The sequence below is a fragment of the Balaenoptera physalus genome (genome assembly GCF_965194825.1).
Source record: "Balaenoptera physalus genome assembly, chromosome: 11".
NCBI lineage: Eukaryota > Metazoa > Chordata > Mammalia > Artiodactyla > Balaenopteridae > Balaenoptera > Balaenoptera physalus.
In genome coordinates, this window is record NC_138896.1 from 23,948,905 (window position 1) to 23,964,696 (window position 15,792).

Sequence of the window (15,792 nt, forward strand, 5' to 3'; positions counted from 1 at the left end):
TGGGCTCCTTGAACTGGGTAGACCAGTTCCACCATAGTCAAACTTCGTTGAGTTACACTGGTACCACTGCATGCTTGTCAAGACTACAGGTCTGCAGCTGCTTGTCAATTAAATGGTTTGAGAGCCCTATCCTAGCATGTACCTGCAGTAGGTTTCTTTCATCTCATTTACACAGTTTTCCTTGAAAATGGCTGACCTCAAAACAGGCTTGTACGCTTGTGCTGCATGAACAGTAAAACATCATACTGCACATCTGCTCGTGTTGAAATGTTAAAAGCTGTCTAGTATAGGTGGGTTCCTGGGAATTATAAAACCAACTTCATAGAAGATTAAGGGGCTTAGACTAAACGAAGACAATTTAGAGACCAAAAGAAAGAGCCAGGAAAATCTGACTTTATTTCTTAAATACTGTGAAGGAAGAGGGGAGAAATGGTCCCCTGATGATGGAGGGCCATGGAGCAAAGAGCTAGGGATCGTCAGCAAAGGCCCTGTGGGCATTAGGGAAGCGCTGGGGGCTGTAGTTAGGGTCTTCCTGCAGTCGCTTTTGTATATCAGCCCGGAGCTAGAGAGACAGAGCAAAGCAGGTTGCAGTGGTACTGGCCCAGCCCCTAGGATCCCAGCAAGCACACAGAAGTCATCCCTCAGGAGCTAACGTTTCCCCACCAGCCATGTACTGTCCAGTAGCCCAATATGGCATCACTGAGCCTTCCCAGATGCCCCTAGGGGAAAACAACATTATAAAACCAAGTGGTAGCCCCAGACTGACCAGTTCATCTCTTAAGGGATCCAGGGAAGAGGGACCCTAGCCCAATCCCTCCCACTAGACCATCCCTATGCTGCTTCAAGGTGGGGGCACCTGCTGCCTGTAGCTCTCCTGAACCTCTGGTGCCTCCAGGTCCCGGCTCAGGCTCTCGGGGCTCGTCAGGGGCCGAGCTCCGGCTGCCTTAGCTGCCCGGCTCACGGCCTCTGAGAGAAGCAGCTGGGGGCCCTCACCCTGCATCGTCTGGGGGATGAGGTTGAAAGGGAAAAGAGGATCAACATCAGATCCAATGCCACCACCCAGCTCACCCTTTCCATGAGTCAACCACTGAGTCTCCATGCTAGCGGAGAGAAGGGAAACAGTCCATGTGTAATTTTGACAGCAGAAATGCCTTCCTAATTTTGTTTGGCTCTGGCCAAAAACACTATTGAATGTGCTGGACTTGGTCTTCAAAACAAGAGGGGCAAGATGGGTCAAGCCACCCAGTACTCACAGCTAGCTAGTCCACAAGAGGAAGCCCATCTTAAGGAAGATGGGCCCTGGTCACATGGGGATTGGGCAACTGAGGGATGACAAGGACTGCTGACAGACTAATGTAAAGGTGTGGGGCAACAACCGTGAGCAAGTCTGAGCCAGAAAGGTTTCCTCATCAATTAAATCGGGACTAAACTAGGAAGAATTCTTTCCAGCTCTAATTAGTTTGACTCTAAGCACAACAGGGGAATTCGGATAAAGAGGGATCCTCAGGGAAGAGGCAAACCAACCTTGCGTCTCTTGGCAGGCATACCACTGAGGTAGGCATCGCTCAGGGGGGGCTGCGGTTTCACCTTCCGCTGGCTGTGAATGTCCTGCTGGATAATAGGGACCCATTCCTGGGGAGGAAAAGATAAGAAAATAGTAATTCCCACAACTTTCAGCTGCCTTAGCCCACTGGACCACCTCCTGACACTCACTGGGGGGACTGCAGCTGCCCAAGGTTCTGTCTCAGCTGAAGCTCCATCCTGCTCGTCTCGGGAGCCTCCCTCAGGAGCAGGAGGCGGACCTCGGGACATGGCCTCTTCTGCGGTTGTTCCAGGGGCTGGGGAAGCATTCTCCCGCTGGCAGTCAGACAGTGGGAAGACCCAGGCTTCAGAATCCTCAGCCTCCAGCCCTTCCGGCCCCAGCCCTCCACTCCACATTATCTGGCTCCTCGACCTCTCCCTGGTACCTGAGGCTCAGGGGGAGTTCTCTCTGATCCCTGAACTTCCATTGGCTCCTCAGGAAGCGTCTGTGCAAAAGGACAGAGAAGGAGACCACCACAAAAGGCCCTCTCAGATCTCTGCAGTTCCCTCGAGTCCCCTGACCCCATAGCCCATCAGGTCCCTTACCTGGGGGGGATCACCAACCCTGCGAACATATCTGAGAATGGCATCAGGGCCTACAGGCATGTGCTCCAGTACCACCTGAAGCCTCAGTCCCATCATAGTGGTGAGCCAGCTCACCAAGGACGGATTCACTCCACGAGACATGCGACGCTGGGGGGCAGAAAGCAGACTTGGAACACAAAACTCTCAAACAGCTTTCGAAAGGTACCAAACAGTAAAGGATGGCAGTTTGGAGAAAAAGAAAAAAGAAAAGAAAACTGCAGGATACCAAAGAAAACAGAAACCTGAGGAAACAAAAGGCTGGGAATCTCGGACTGGGTGATGCTTACAATTCGGCCATTGATGACAGCAGCAAGCTCCATCTGCTGTCCCCCCAAGCAGTGCAGGTTCAGGGCCAGGCATTCAAACAGGCCCTGGTTACACAGCTCCAGCAAACGGGCCCCAAATCCACTGTCTGTGGGTGAGAAATAAGGACGGAATGCTGGCACCCAGCAGCCCTGCACATCCAACATGCCCCATTCACCCAGCCCAGCGAGCCCCTGACCTGTGCAGTGCATCACATGAGCAGCAATGCTATTAAATTGCTCTTGGAGAAATTCCAGGTTTGTCCGGATGATGTCCACACCTGGCTGAACTTGCACCAAAGACTGAGAGACAAGACACACAAAGACCCCCAAATCAGAAGCCCTGAGAGACTGAGAGCTGTGGGCTATCCTGACCAGAGCCAGGACAGGAAGGGATGGGGAAGTGTTACTCACAAAACTCTCCCGCACGTATTCTTCTAGCCCCGTGATCAATGTGTGGGTTGCCGTCTTGGGGGCGGTGTGGGGGGAAGAGAACAGCACAAGTTTAGAACCAAGTCTCACACCCCTCAAGACACTTCCCCCTCCTCCCCCACCAAGCCCAGGGCTTGAGCTGGGGCAGTCACAGCTTTAGGCAACGGACAAAGTTAGGAATAAGGAACTGAAGGTGAGACGGAGAAGAGCTCTGGGCCCAAGGTCTTCATTTACCCGGATGTTACCAGGTGTGGGCTCCTGGCCACCCAGATAGTGCTGGTGGAAGAAAGATCGCAGCTGGGGCTGAAGCCGCTGCAGTGGCTGGAAATGCCCGTGGAGAAGCATCACCACATCCACCATGGAGAAGTTCTGGCACAAAAGAGAGAGCAGTGCCCCAAAGAATCCTAGAGACAGGGGCAGAAGTTAGCAGTGGCCTTTACCACCTGGCCTGCCCACCAGCCCATCAGCCTCACCCCACCTTGGCAATACCCCTAACAAAGGCCATCTACCGTCCCCTGGTTGCCCCTCCCTAGAGAAGGCCAAGGCACCCCCATTTGCTCACCGAGAGCCCCATCAGCCCCAGGCTCAAAGATGTTGCTGGATCCACTGAGGCGTTGTATGAAAGCAGCGATACTTTCACTGCTGCCAGCCCGAGCCCCCAGGGAGCCCAGCAGGGAACTCAGCACACCCTGCACCACTGAGGTGAAAAACTCCAGCGGCAGGCTCTCAGGACCCAGGCCTCCAGGACTCCCTGCGCCACCAGAGGGGGACCCTGGTGGAGGCGCCGTCTGCTGTGCTGGGGCCGGAGGTGGGGGTGGGGGCGGAGGGGGCGGAGGGGGCGGAGCAGCTGTTTGTGTCGCCTGCCCCACAGAGAAGGAATGAACAGAAGACAAAGTGAGAATGGGGACAAGGACATAAAAGGGCATCAGGAAGGCACCAATCAACAGGAGTCTGAAAGACGTGGAGCTCTATTCCAGTCTTTGCACCTTAAAGCAGGATACACACTGTAGCTTCTCCAGAGTAGAGTCAGGTTGAGCAGCTACCTCTCTCCCTCTGATTGGGTTAGGTCAGAAAGCAGTGACCCAAATTACTATGCTTCTCTCTCCAAGCCCTGTTTTCCTCATCTCCAAAATGGAGGATTCTGAGTCAATAAATTCCCAAGTTTCCTTCCAAGTGGCAATATAATGGCAACAAGACTCCAATGCCTGGCTGCGCCCAGGAATAGGAAGGGTGAAGTGAGGAGCAAGCCAGCCACTCACCTGCAAGAAGTCAGTCATGCCCTGGAGAAAGGCAGGGACACCAGGCATCGCCACAGTAATGGTGGGAGAAGCCATGCCAGGCCCTCCAGCCCCTGGCCCTGCAGGCCCCAGCAGGTTCCCCAGGAGCTGAGAGAATTGAAGATCAGAGGCGGAGGGTTGAGGAGGTGGAGGCTGGGCGGGCCCCCCGGGGGCAGGGCCAGCTGTGGTAGCTGTGTTGGTGGTGCCGGCACTGGCTGATGCAGTGGCAGGGGCTGGAGGTGGAGCCATTCCTGGGGTCCCCTGAGCTATAGGGGCCAAGAGAGGAAAGTTGAAATCTCAAGAAAATCAAGACCCCACAGCATCTCCATTCTGGTCTTCCCAGTAGGAAAGCAAGAACAAAGGAATACGGAGAGAACTGGGAAGTGCCAGTGAGGAGACCAGGAAGGCAGCATCAGCCTTCAGAGCCATGGAAACCTCTTCAGTTTGAAGTGGGGAAGAACAAGTACTCACCTACAAGGACAGGTTGCATAAGAAGCTGCCCCACGAGGCCGCTCACCATCTGGGCTAAAGAGGCGTTGGTACCCAGACCAGCGCCCGGCTGAGGGGAGAGGAGAAGGGCAGGCTTTCAGTCTTGGCCTCTCCATGCCCCACCATAGGATTTTCTCCCCATACTCTTCCCCAGTGGAACTCCCCCACCCCTACTCACCAGAGCCCCCGAGACTGGGGGCCCCCCAGGATGGGAAGGCCGAGCCTGTGGAGGGGTGGGCCGGGCAATCACCACCCGGGTGGGAGCTGTCGGGAAGCCTGGCACCTGCTGTCCTGTGGGTGGCAGAGGGGAGAGACCGAAGAGGGCTGAGGGCCGGGCCCTGGCCTGCCAGTGGATGATGCCCACCACCGTGGACCAGGCCCCACCTCCCAGGCTTCCCCTTTCAGGTCATTACCTGTGGCCGCGGAGGCAACAGCTGCCACCATGGCCTGATGTGTGATCTGGTGGGCGACGGCGTGCATGAACTCAGGGGGCAGGGAGGGCGGCTGGATGTGGGTGGAGCCTGGGGGGTGGGTCTGATGTAACCTTGAACCTGGACCCCCTTCAACCCACCCACTTGGCCCTACCCCTTCTCTACCCAGAGCTCAGCCTGCTCTGATGCCCTCACTCTTACCCAGGGTCTGGCCATGACCAGGGGGTCCTAGGGGGCCAGTGGGAGCACTCGGAACTCCACCGGGCTGTGTGCCAGAATCTGGGCAAGGAGACAGAGAGAGTGGCCCTGAGACAGGCGGGGCCAAGGCCTAACTGTATCCTCCTGAGATCGGCGCGCTTCAGGCTTCCACTCCCCCGACCACAAAGCCTGCCTTTCACTCCATCTAGCCAAGGAGGAGACGCTCCCTTCACCATGCAAACAACTCTCCGAGGACAAGTAGTTCTTCCTGCCCCTCCCCCCCCCACACCAACCAGAAGAGCTTCTGCTCGGTCCCCCTGCCACCGCCATCAGCCCTGGCCTCTCCTTTCCCACCCTGGCGCCCTCACACCTCAGCGCCAACCCCACCTCCCACATCGCACGGCTCTGCTCTGCCAGCGACTGTTTCCTAACTCACCTTGAATGTTCATGTGCATCATGACCACGGGTTCCACGCTCTGGTGGGAAATCCGGATGACCCTCGGGTGGCTGGCGGTCGGTGGGGGAGCTGGTCCTGGCGGGGGAGCCCCCTCAGTCGAAGACTCGACGGTGGTAGAAGAGGGGGCCAGGGACGAGGCCTGCCCAGGACCAGGAGGAGATGCCTCCGCACTGGGAGTCGGGGGGGGCCGGGTCCCATTCCCCGTCATGGTCACAGTGGTCCCCACGTTGATCTGGACGATAGAGATGGATGGGGCAGAAGTGAGAAAAACACCAGAGCCTAACCCAGAGCACCCCACGACACACTGTACTTCTAAAGGCTCCTTCATCCTGCGTCACCATGTTTCCAAAGTATGCTCCCCTTCTAACCTCTTTTGAGCTCAATAGCTATGCTGGATCGTTCCACTGACAGCCCTCCATTCTCCCTCAGGCCAGGCTCCCCTGACCCACCTGGATGGGGATGGCTGCCTGCTGGAGCACCATGGGGGTGGTGTAGTGAGACATGGGCCGGACCACGTGCAGGTGACGCGGCGGCGCACACGCCAGATTGCAACGCAGGTCAGACAACGCCACAAAGGTGTTGCCCAGCAGCCGCAGGCTCTCCCCCACCAAGTTGATCAAGCGCTGGTCCTCTTCACGGCCCTCTTGCTGTACTCCCCGGGGCCAAACACAGAAAGGCAGAAAACTTTAGGCTAGAATCCACCTCGCTAACAAAAACAGCACCTTCTTGAAATTATCATGTTCTCACATCCTCTACGTCTTCCGGTACATGCTTAGAAGCTTCTGTGTAGACCACATCTTTGCAAGTAAATTCTATTTTATACACATAAACAGCTTCCTGATAAAATAAGCCCTACGATGAATCAGTTATCACCTGCTAATCTCCCTTACTTTATAAACTTCCTAAATAACTCACTGAGGGGATCAAGAGGGTGCGAGGACAGTGACAGTGGTCATCATAAAGAGATCAGGGAGAAAAAGATCCTCCTTCTCTGTCACAGAGAAAAAGATCACTTCTTTCCAAATCTAAAGAGCAGCTATTCTGTCGAAGGCAGTGTCTTCTGCAGGGGGAAGGGGTGATCTGCATTTCTCCCTGCCCCACTGGGGAGTACTGGGCGAGGGGGTGGGAGGGCTCACATTGTTATTGTAGTCTGTAGTGGCGGCGGCACCCAGAACCTCATAGTAGCGCTGCACGAAGGGCTGGAGGCGGCTCTCAAGCCGCTGTAGCTCCTGAAGCACCTCGACATACTCCGCAGGGGAAGGATGGCTGTGGGCAACCCCAAGGGGCAGTGAGCCAAGGCTTCCCTCAGATTCCCAACCTCACCATATCTGCCCTACCTCTTCCTGGCCTCCCAGACCCCTGGCCCAATCCCTTCCTGAACTAGCAGAGCTTCTGTTCTTTAACCTTACCCAGGGGAAGATGGGAAGAGAAAAATAAACTGCTTCCACCCTCCCCACCATACAATCCTGTACCTACAAGGGCAAAACACTAACCCTAAAAAACAGATGGGGCCTGTGTGAACTCAGGACAGAATCTTAATCAGGCTCAAGAAGCACCACTTGGATTTCCTTGCCCCAGGGAAAGCAATGCTTCTGGCTCAGCAGCCAGTCCTAACCCCATCTACCTACACTGGAGCCCCTCCCTGCCCCTCAACACTACCTCTACAGGTAGAACCCCTAAGCAATCCTTCCTCTGCCATCAGACCTTTCCTGGTCCTCATACTTCACTTAGAATCCCCAACCCACCCCTACCCCAAAAGGTTCCCTCCATCTCTCACTTGGGTGCATTTGTGTCTGGGGCAGGTGTTGGGCCCGCTGGGGCTGGGCCAGAAGGGGAGAGCTCCGGGCTCTGGGCAGGGGCACGCTCCTCCACCTCTTCTGCCTCCATGGGCTCCCGAGGAGGCACTTCACTTTCGACCGGTTCTGATGTTGGAGAGCTCAAGGCTACTGGCTCCGGGGCCACAGCTGGCGTCTGTGGGGGCGGCTGACTCTGCTGGGCTTGGGGTCCCCCTCGGCACTGAAGGTGGGGAAGAGTCAGGACACCAAAGGCAAGATGAGACAGCAGCAGAAAATTACTCAGGTCAAAGCAGACTGAGTGGAGAATGCGCTAACTCAGCTCCCTGAAGGCAGGGCTCTGCATCTGTACCTGACTCCCTAGCAACTCCCTAAGACTTACACAAGTTAGATGCGCGATGAATACCCATGATACCTGCAAACAAATTACTAACAAAAAGTATGGCCTGTGGTTTCCTAACCTCCAAGAGAAAAGAAGGAAAGGCCACTGGTTGCAAACGCAAACTAATAAAATTAGGCCATTCCACCCAGTATCAAATATGATAAGCGAGGAACAGAAAAGCATGGAATCCGTATTTAATTGAAAAAACATGCCGTGAGAATCATCTGACAAGTCTGCAACAAACTGCCCAGATACCCGGTACTCAGAGGATTGGCAGGGACGAAACAGCCTCACAAAGATACTTTTTCTGCCCCAAAGAATGAACACTGCAAAGAGACTAGATTAGGAGGGGAGAATCCAGTGGATGTGACCAGTCATGCCCCCACCCCTAGGCTAAGAGAAAAGGGGTAGGGAGGATGGGGTGAGACAGACAGACCCTAGCCAGCCTTGCCCACTCACCTCCATCCGGGATAGTAAGGTCTGTATATCCCTGATCATGTGCTGAGCCATCACCAGCCGTACTCGGGGCTCACTCTACAACAAGAGAGAGAAGATCAGGACAGGTCTGAGATAAGCCATAAGCTCCACCACCTATTAAACCAGGTCCCAGCCATCTCCTCAGCCAGATCCACCCCCACTTCATGGCCTCCTTCTCCCAGATCCCCTTCCCTGACCCTCCCAGGCCCCGTGATACCTGAATCGGGGCCTGTTCCATGTTGATGTGAACATCCACAGCAGAGCCGTCACTCTGGGGAAAGGGTAAGGGAAGTTGCTCTGGGAGAAGTCAAATACTAAGGCCCCCGCACTTCCAACTGATTCTCTGGAGCCCCACCCCCTATCTCCTCAAAGACTGAGGCCATCATCAGACCACAGGGCCCTCCAAACCCAATCTAAAGACTGAGACACCTGTCTTATAAGCTCTTGACTGCTACCACAACCAAAACTACCCCCAGAAAAACCCTCCCATTTGAAACACAAGCTTACAGGAAGATTGAAGGTTCCAACCATGACATAGCTGTTGGCATTCCGGTCATGAACAGAGGCCCCAGGCCCCCGAGTACCAGGCGGGGGTCCCCCACCATGGGTGGCTGAGGCAGACCCTGCTCCAGAAGACGCTCCAGAAGGGAGCTGAGTCTGAGGAGGAGCCCGTTCCACAAGGTGGATAACCTTTCCCCCAACATCTGCAGAAAAAGAGATACACACCGAAACACTGTATGATCAGGCAAACCCACGGCCTCAGCTCATCCCTCTGAACAGCAGCCGCAAGCTCTGAACTGCCTCCCCCACCCCCTTACTGTATTCCTGGAGCTTCTTATCATCCTGCAGAACTCGCCCCTGGTAGATAAGCCGTTGTTTCTCAGAGGGGATGCTGACAGAGGCAGCAATGTGCTCCTTAAACTCCTTTACATTCATCTGTAAGGAAGAAGAGACGTAAATAGGAATCAGGGAATGGAAGAAAAAGGAAGGACAGCAGAGGGACAACCCACTTGTGAGGGGTAAAAACCATCCCATCATAAAATCACTACCTGCCTGTCTTAATTGTGAGGTAATTATTGTGCAAAGCCCTGAACTAAGGCAACACCTGTCAAAACACTTACAATAAACATAAAGAACTTCAGGTTATAGACCTAGGAGAAAACTACAGGGCTGAAAAACAGAAAAGTCAACTGACATTCTCTTCTCTCCTTCTCTGCTTGGCTCCCAAAGGAATGTGCGTGTCTAAAGATACCGGTGACCCCTCCCCAAACACAGAACACAGTAGTCTCAAAGATAAAAGCAGTAACAAAGAACATGGAGTAGAAAATCAGATTAAGGAAGGCAGACTCAAGCAAGAAGAAAGAAAAAGGGGCAAATGAGAAAAACATTTTTCCTAACTAGACAACTGACTCTTGAGGAGTACCAAACTGTTTACATACGCCTAATCACACAAGCCTATATGGTTTCCTTAAATACATGTAACACTGTGTTTTAAAACTATAACTCAACCACCTCACGATTTTGTCTATTAGGGCTCCACCTGCATTATGAACATTACAGGATCTGACTTCTATCCTTTAACTACACAGTACAGACCTCACCAATTTTTGTTTTTAAGACACACTTGTATTTTAGGTCTGTGTGTTCTCTTTCCTTTCCCAAAGGCAGGAGCCATGTCTCTCCCTTTGGGCTGGGGTTCATCTATGATGTTGGAATACAGACTCTTCCTTCCTTCTTTCCCTCTGCACTGAGTTTTATCCAGGTGGAGGAAGGCAAAAGAAAATCTGCCTTCCCCAACAAAAGCCAAAGAGGAAACATCAGAAAATGTTCTGGCTACAATATGAACGAAGGAATCAATGAAAGAAAATTTGAAAACCAGAAAATTACGCTCTTCTCTCAGAATAAGGAACCTATAAGAGGAAGAGTTAATGGGTGTCTCCCAGAAGTACTAGGGTCTCACCTGGGCCCCCACAATAAAGGTCCGGGTCTGAGAGTCCAGGGTCTTCACCAGCACCTCCAGGCTGTCAGGTTCCTCCATAGTGGTACTGGTACTATCATTGGGCTCCATGGCCGACAGCTCTCTAAGGAAGAATGTTATGAGGGAGGTCCGCTGTCGCCCAGAGCAAATTTTTATATACCCGGAAGCCTCCCCGGCCCGAGACTCCGCCCCAATACCTAAAGAGTTTCTCTCACACAGGCACACACACTCACACCCTCCCCCATTCCCCTTCAGATTCCGGGGCACAGGGAGAGAAACACAAAGGGCAAGAGATCGACGGCACAGGGAGCTGGAGGACGGCAGGTGGGAGGGGCTCCACGATGCCAATCACAATAAGGGAGAGCCAGTCGGGCTAGGAAGCAGGGAAGGAAGGAAACACAAGACCAGTGTCATCACTGGTCGCGATAAGACAAGGGCCCGAGAAGTCGGCAAACCCTGGGACAACGAGAGACCGAGGGTCGCGCCAGACTCTGCGGAGAAAGTGGTTTCGCGCACGCGCGCCACGCCACGCCACGCCCATCGAACCCGCCTAAGTCACGACAGACCCGAAATGACGGACACTCACGGGGGGCCAGATCTGCTAGCTGACTGCCTCCCTCTTCCACCTACCCTCGGTGCTCTAGCACAGCGACGCAACCAACACAGACCAAACACACACCCACACACACCAAACACACCCACACCCACACACACCCCACAACCCCGCAGCTCCGCCCCCGACTTCCCCACGGTACCGTCACTTCCGGCCTCCCCCAACCTGCCTCCGACGGCCACTTCCGTTTCCGACAGTATTTGAGGGATCGCGAGGCGGTACTTCCGGCTCCCCCCAGGTCCCCAAGCTTTACTTTTGTGGGGCACGACGAGAAAGTCCGCGGCCCCAAATAGTGAGTTCCTGGGGGCTAAACGGGCCGGGGCCGGCCTAGATGGGAGGGAGCCGAGCACCCCGAAGAGCCGCCGCCGCCGCCGCCGCCGCCGCCGCCGCCCGGGGGACCGTACTGCGCTTGCGTGCGTCGCACTACGCATGCGTACACGCTTAGGCATCTCTCCACCTCCGCCGGTGCTGTCCATTTCTTACGTGCGCGCGCTTAAGCGGTAGGGGGTTGTGGTGGCCGCTATAAATGCCTGAAAAAAAATTATCAGGTGGGACTCTTCGACTGCCTCGAGAGCGGATTTGAACAGTTATATGGATCTTGGAGTTTGGAGACTGGGGATTGTGCCTCGCTAATCTATGTTAAAATCTTGGCCGGCAGAGAATTTGAGGCGGCACTGTCCTGGCCACCTAGAATTCTGTCTTCCTCTTACCATCGTCCTCGTTGCGCCACTCCTTCGGCGCCTCCGGAAGTCACCCTTTCCATAGGCGGTTGGAGGTGGCTCTCGAGCTGATTTGCGTGCGGTGGCGTCGTTGGGTTTGACCTCGGTTTTGCCCGGTGGGCGTTCTGTGGCGCCATGTTCTTCCTCGGCGGTGTGCGGCCGAGGGGACACGCCATGTTTTGGAGAAGCGAAGGAGTTACTACTTTTCAGGACTTTTGTCTAAAAAAGGACGCCTCCGAGTTTGGGAATTGGGAGCAAATGGAGTTACATTGGACCGACACACAAGACTCTGACCCTGGGGAATTGAAAGGGCCGCCTAAGGGCTTCTGCGGGCCGGAGGTCCGGGGGGATTACCGTCCCTCTGTCCTCTTCTCCCCCAGCCCCTCGGGCCGAGGCCTGGGCCCCGCGATGCTCCAGCCAGACCCGTTGCTGCCAGTGTGCCTGCCTCTGGTGCCCATCCTTTCTGGGATTCGTAGTTTATACCTAAGTCCCAGTACTGTTTCAGTTAAGAGTTCTAGTAAGCACCTGTACATGAGCCCCTAGTTTGTGCCAGCCAGTTTGCTGAGGGTTTCACGTACTGTCATATTTAAAAGGCTTTCAACATCTGAGATAACTATTACATCCATTTTACAGGTGAGTACACTTAGGCGAATGTAAGTGGCAGAACTGACAAATTCAGGCCTACCAGACTCCCTTGGGTCAATCACTTCTACTTTACTGCCCCAATAACTTGTATTTTAGTTTTTTTAATAAAAAATGTCAAACATTACCCCAAAACAGTAATAATGAACCCTCATATACCCATCATCCAAAGTTTATTCTTTTAACTAAATCGCAAGCCCATAGCAAGCCTCACCTCTCAGAACAAACCTTTATGGCAGTCTGTGGGTTATAAATAATATATAAAAGAAGCCCCACACCTTCCATTACATTAACTGCTCCACCCACTTGGCACTCACTACCCAATGACTGCCTCTTGACAATTCTTTCCCTACCTGCTGTTACTTGAGAACTTAATACCCACCAGAGACTAATAAGTACTTTACAAACACTACTATTAATTATAGCGAATATTTATTTTGGACTTATGTGCAAGCCTTTGCTATGGGCTTTATGTGCATTAGCTCTTTTAATCCTATGAGATGGATGATTTGCTCATTTTACAGATGAAAAAACAGGCATAAAGATTAATAAAATTATCCAAGATCGATAAGTAGAGTTAAGGGTTTGGACCCACTCTGCCTGACACCACTGTCTGTTCTCTTTAACCACTAGATTATGTAGGCTCTTACTTATACTAATAAACATTGAGTGAGTGAACTCACGTGTGAGCAAACTTTCTGGGGGGTGTACATATTGTTTCCCCAATTAACAACTTCAGAGAGAAAGCCTCCCATCCACCATGCTCCAGCACCTGGTTCATACCTGTTCTAAAGCACTTACCAGATTGTACTGCAATGATTTGTTTACACAGCTAGTTTTCCATAGACTGACTTCTTCAAGGCCAGGGACTGTGTCTTATTCATTGTTATGTTCCCAGGGCTTAGCCAGTTCCTGACCAACAGCTGGAACTCAAAAACACTTAGTTTGCTAAGTGAGCGAATGAAAGAATCAATCCACTTCTCTTCATTGCTGCACAGCACAGCAGATATCCCAGCTCAGATATGGGTTAAAAGATCACAGGCCTACCTGGAGGGCTCAGCTCTCTTAATTCCTGGGAGACCCTGGACATGCCAGGATGTATTGTGGAGTAGTTGCATTTAGAAGATGGGGAGGAAGTCCCAAACACTGTAAGTAATCCAGGCTTGGGTTGGAAAACAAGGTTGAAGTTACTCATTAGCAGGTGAAAGGGTCAAGGGTCGAGGCAAGGGGGCTGGAAGCAGAGTGGACTGAGCAGCCAGTGGGGGAGAGCAGTTAAGGCACCAGCCACTCCACGCAGACCCCCAGCTCCCTCCTGCCTGAAGATGTTCCACCAAATTTGGGCAGCTCTACTCTACCTCTATGGCATTCTCCTTAACTCCATCTACCAGTGCCCTGAGCACAGTCAACTGACAACTGAAGGAGCAGATGGGAAAGAGGTATGGACTGAGAATGTGGGAAGCTTTGCCGGGTTGGGGGTTGGGGAGGCCTTGAGAAGTGGCCTAGGATGACCAAACAGCCACACTGGGAAAGGAAGGGAGGAAGAGGATGTGGGTGTTGTGATGATGAAAGCAAGAAGTAAAAAAAATATTAGTACTGTGGCCATCAATGTGAAGACATGGTAGAATTGGGAGGTGGGGTTTACTGAGGAGGGGCAAAGAGGAAAAGTCATTTAATGACTCCTTGTCATGGATCCAACCCTCAGTTGGAAAAAGGCAGCCAACACCTTCACCCCTAAGCATTGTCATTCTGACGAAGAGGTTGGATGGATTCTGTAGTGAGACCCACCTTCTTCTGCTCCCCTCGTCATCTCTCCAGTTCCCAGAGCCCCACCTGGGCCGGTGGTACTTTATCGCAGGGGCAGCTCCCACCAAGGAGGAGTTGGCGACTTTTGACCCTGTGGACAACATTGTCTTCAACATGGCCGTGGGCTCTGCCCCCATGCAGCTCCAGCTTCGAGCTACCATCCGCATGTGAGTGGTGAGGAGGCAGAGGCACCAGTAGGTACAGTCTCTGCCTAAATTGTGAGCACCCACCCACAAAGAGCTGGGCTCTTTGGCATATCCATTATTCTTGGTCCACTTGAGTTCAACAGCTCTATTAGTTTCTCTCCGGAGAGATAGGGACCTAACCATCCCTTGGTAGCTTGAAACCCAAGGGGAGCCAGGCTTCAAGAGGGAATAAGATGGAATAAATAGAGGCTGGTACTGAGTGGTTGAGGTGTCACTCAGTCTTTCCTCCTTGTCACCACCACCTCTGCAGGAAAAATGGGCTCTGTGCGCCCCGGAAATGGATCTACCATCTGTCTGAGGGGAGCACAGATCTCAGAACCGAAGGTTGGTTCTCTCCAGCCCTCACTCTCCTCAAGCCCCCTGGGCTTGCTTGCTTCTGTACCTCTGTCCTCACACTTTCCCCACCCACCCTGACAGGCCGCCCTGACATGAAGACCAAGCTCTTCTCCAGCGCATGCCCAGGCGGAATCATGCTGAAAGAGACAGGCCAGGGTTACCAGCGCTTCCTCCTCTACAGTGAGTGAGGGTGCCAGGCAGGAAGCGCTGGGGGGAAGCGGGGGCGGGGGGCAAGACAGCCCCTTTCTCTGGGCTCCGTGACATCATCCCAGGAAGGGCTGCGTGCTTCCATGAGGGCCTCACCAGGGGCGGTGCTGAGAAGCATGGGCTTTCACGGGCCTTGCCTTGCTCTTCCAGATCGCTCACCACACCCTCCCAAGAAGTGTGTGGAGGAATTCCAGTCCCTGACCTCCTGCCTCGACTTTAAGGCCTTCTTACTGACTCCCAGGAATCAAGGTGAGGGGGTAGAGTCCCACAGAAAACAACTAGGACTCACCAAGTCTTCTGTGAGTGCTGGATGAAAGGGACTCAAGTGATGTCACCAGAGGGCATGGCCAAAGGCCGACATCATCACACTGGCTGTGTTGACACTTCCATTTGTGTCACAGACAGTGATGGCACCACAGGGAGCCAGGATGGGCTCTGGGATACTCAAAAGAGAGGTTTCTGAGTTTGCAGTGGATAAAAGGGGCAGAGGGTCAGACAGGGGGCAGAGGTCTGTAGCGAAAAAAGGCCTCAGAGACCCCTTCTCTGACATGGGGGAATGAGGGAGTGCATTCTTCCTCATCCCATTACCGTCAGCCTTGCCTCTCTCCCTGGGTCTCCTTCCTTTTCATCCTCTTTTTTTCTCCCTCCTCCCACCAGAGACCTGTGAGCTGTCCAGTAACTGACCTGTGGCTTCATCTGTGCCCCCCAGATGGATACAGTGGGAACTGAGATTGTGGTGGGGGGAGAAGCTGGAGACTCTTAACTCCCTTTCAAGAATAATAAAGATGATTTTTCAATCTTCATCTCATCTGGGGGTTTGTCTCCCAACATCAGTCCCACTCCCCCCATTTCAATACTCCCTCTGGACCTTCTACCACCTAAGC

At 53.4% G+C, this 15,792-nt stretch overlaps 2 protein-coding genes across 29 annotated transcripts; one reads left to right on the top strand and one right to left on the bottom strand.

The window, feature by feature from the left end:
* Positions 1-255: 255 nt before the first annotated feature.
* On the bottom strand, positions 256-11,406 carry BAG6 (BAG cochaperone 6). 28 transcript variants are annotated; one of them, XM_082411513.1, is made up of 26 exons: positions 11,161-11,398; positions 10,365-10,485; positions 9,223-9,340; positions 8,912-9,108; positions 8,622-8,675; positions 8,387-8,461; positions 7,530-7,768; positions 6,889-7,018; positions 6,202-6,399; positions 5,732-5,984; positions 5,299-5,376; positions 5,080-5,187; positions 4,845-4,957; positions 4,649-4,736; positions 4,160-4,443; positions 3,463-3,760; positions 3,135-3,304; positions 2,883-2,936; positions 2,669-2,771; positions 2,454-2,578; positions 2,128-2,274; positions 1,968-2,027; positions 1,714-1,857; positions 1,525-1,632; positions 861-1,003; positions 256-562 (listed from the first exon to the last, which is right to left on the bottom strand). In XM_082411513.1, exons 2-26 carry the CDS (start codon positions 10,470-10,472, stop codon positions 271-273), a joined length of 3,687 nt encoding a protein of 1,228 aa, XP_082267639.1. In that variant the 5' UTR covers positions 10,473-10,485; positions 11,161-11,398; the 3' UTR covers positions 256-270. The 28 variants fall into 28 exon arrangements, with proteins under 28 accessions (XP_082267639.1, XP_082267629.1, XP_082267634.1 ...); XM_082411503.1 differs by having other exon boundaries at positions 372-562; positions 857-1,003; positions 11,138-11,402; XM_082411508.1 differs by having other exon boundaries at positions 372-562; positions 857-1,003.
* A 121-nt stretch (positions 11,407-11,527) lies between these two features.
* Positions 11,528-15,711, top strand: APOM (apolipoprotein M). Its single transcript, XM_082411594.1, has 6 exons — positions 11,528-13,792; positions 14,172-14,326; positions 14,616-14,689; positions 14,783-14,881; positions 15,059-15,157; positions 15,566-15,711. The coding sequence occupies exons 1-6, from the start codon at positions 13,679-13,681 to the stop codon at positions 15,589-15,591; spliced, it is 567 nt and encodes a 188-aa protein (XP_082267720.1). The 5' UTR covers positions 11,528-13,678; the 3' UTR covers positions 15,592-15,711.
* The last annotated feature ends 81 nt before the right edge of the window (positions 15,712-15,792 follow it).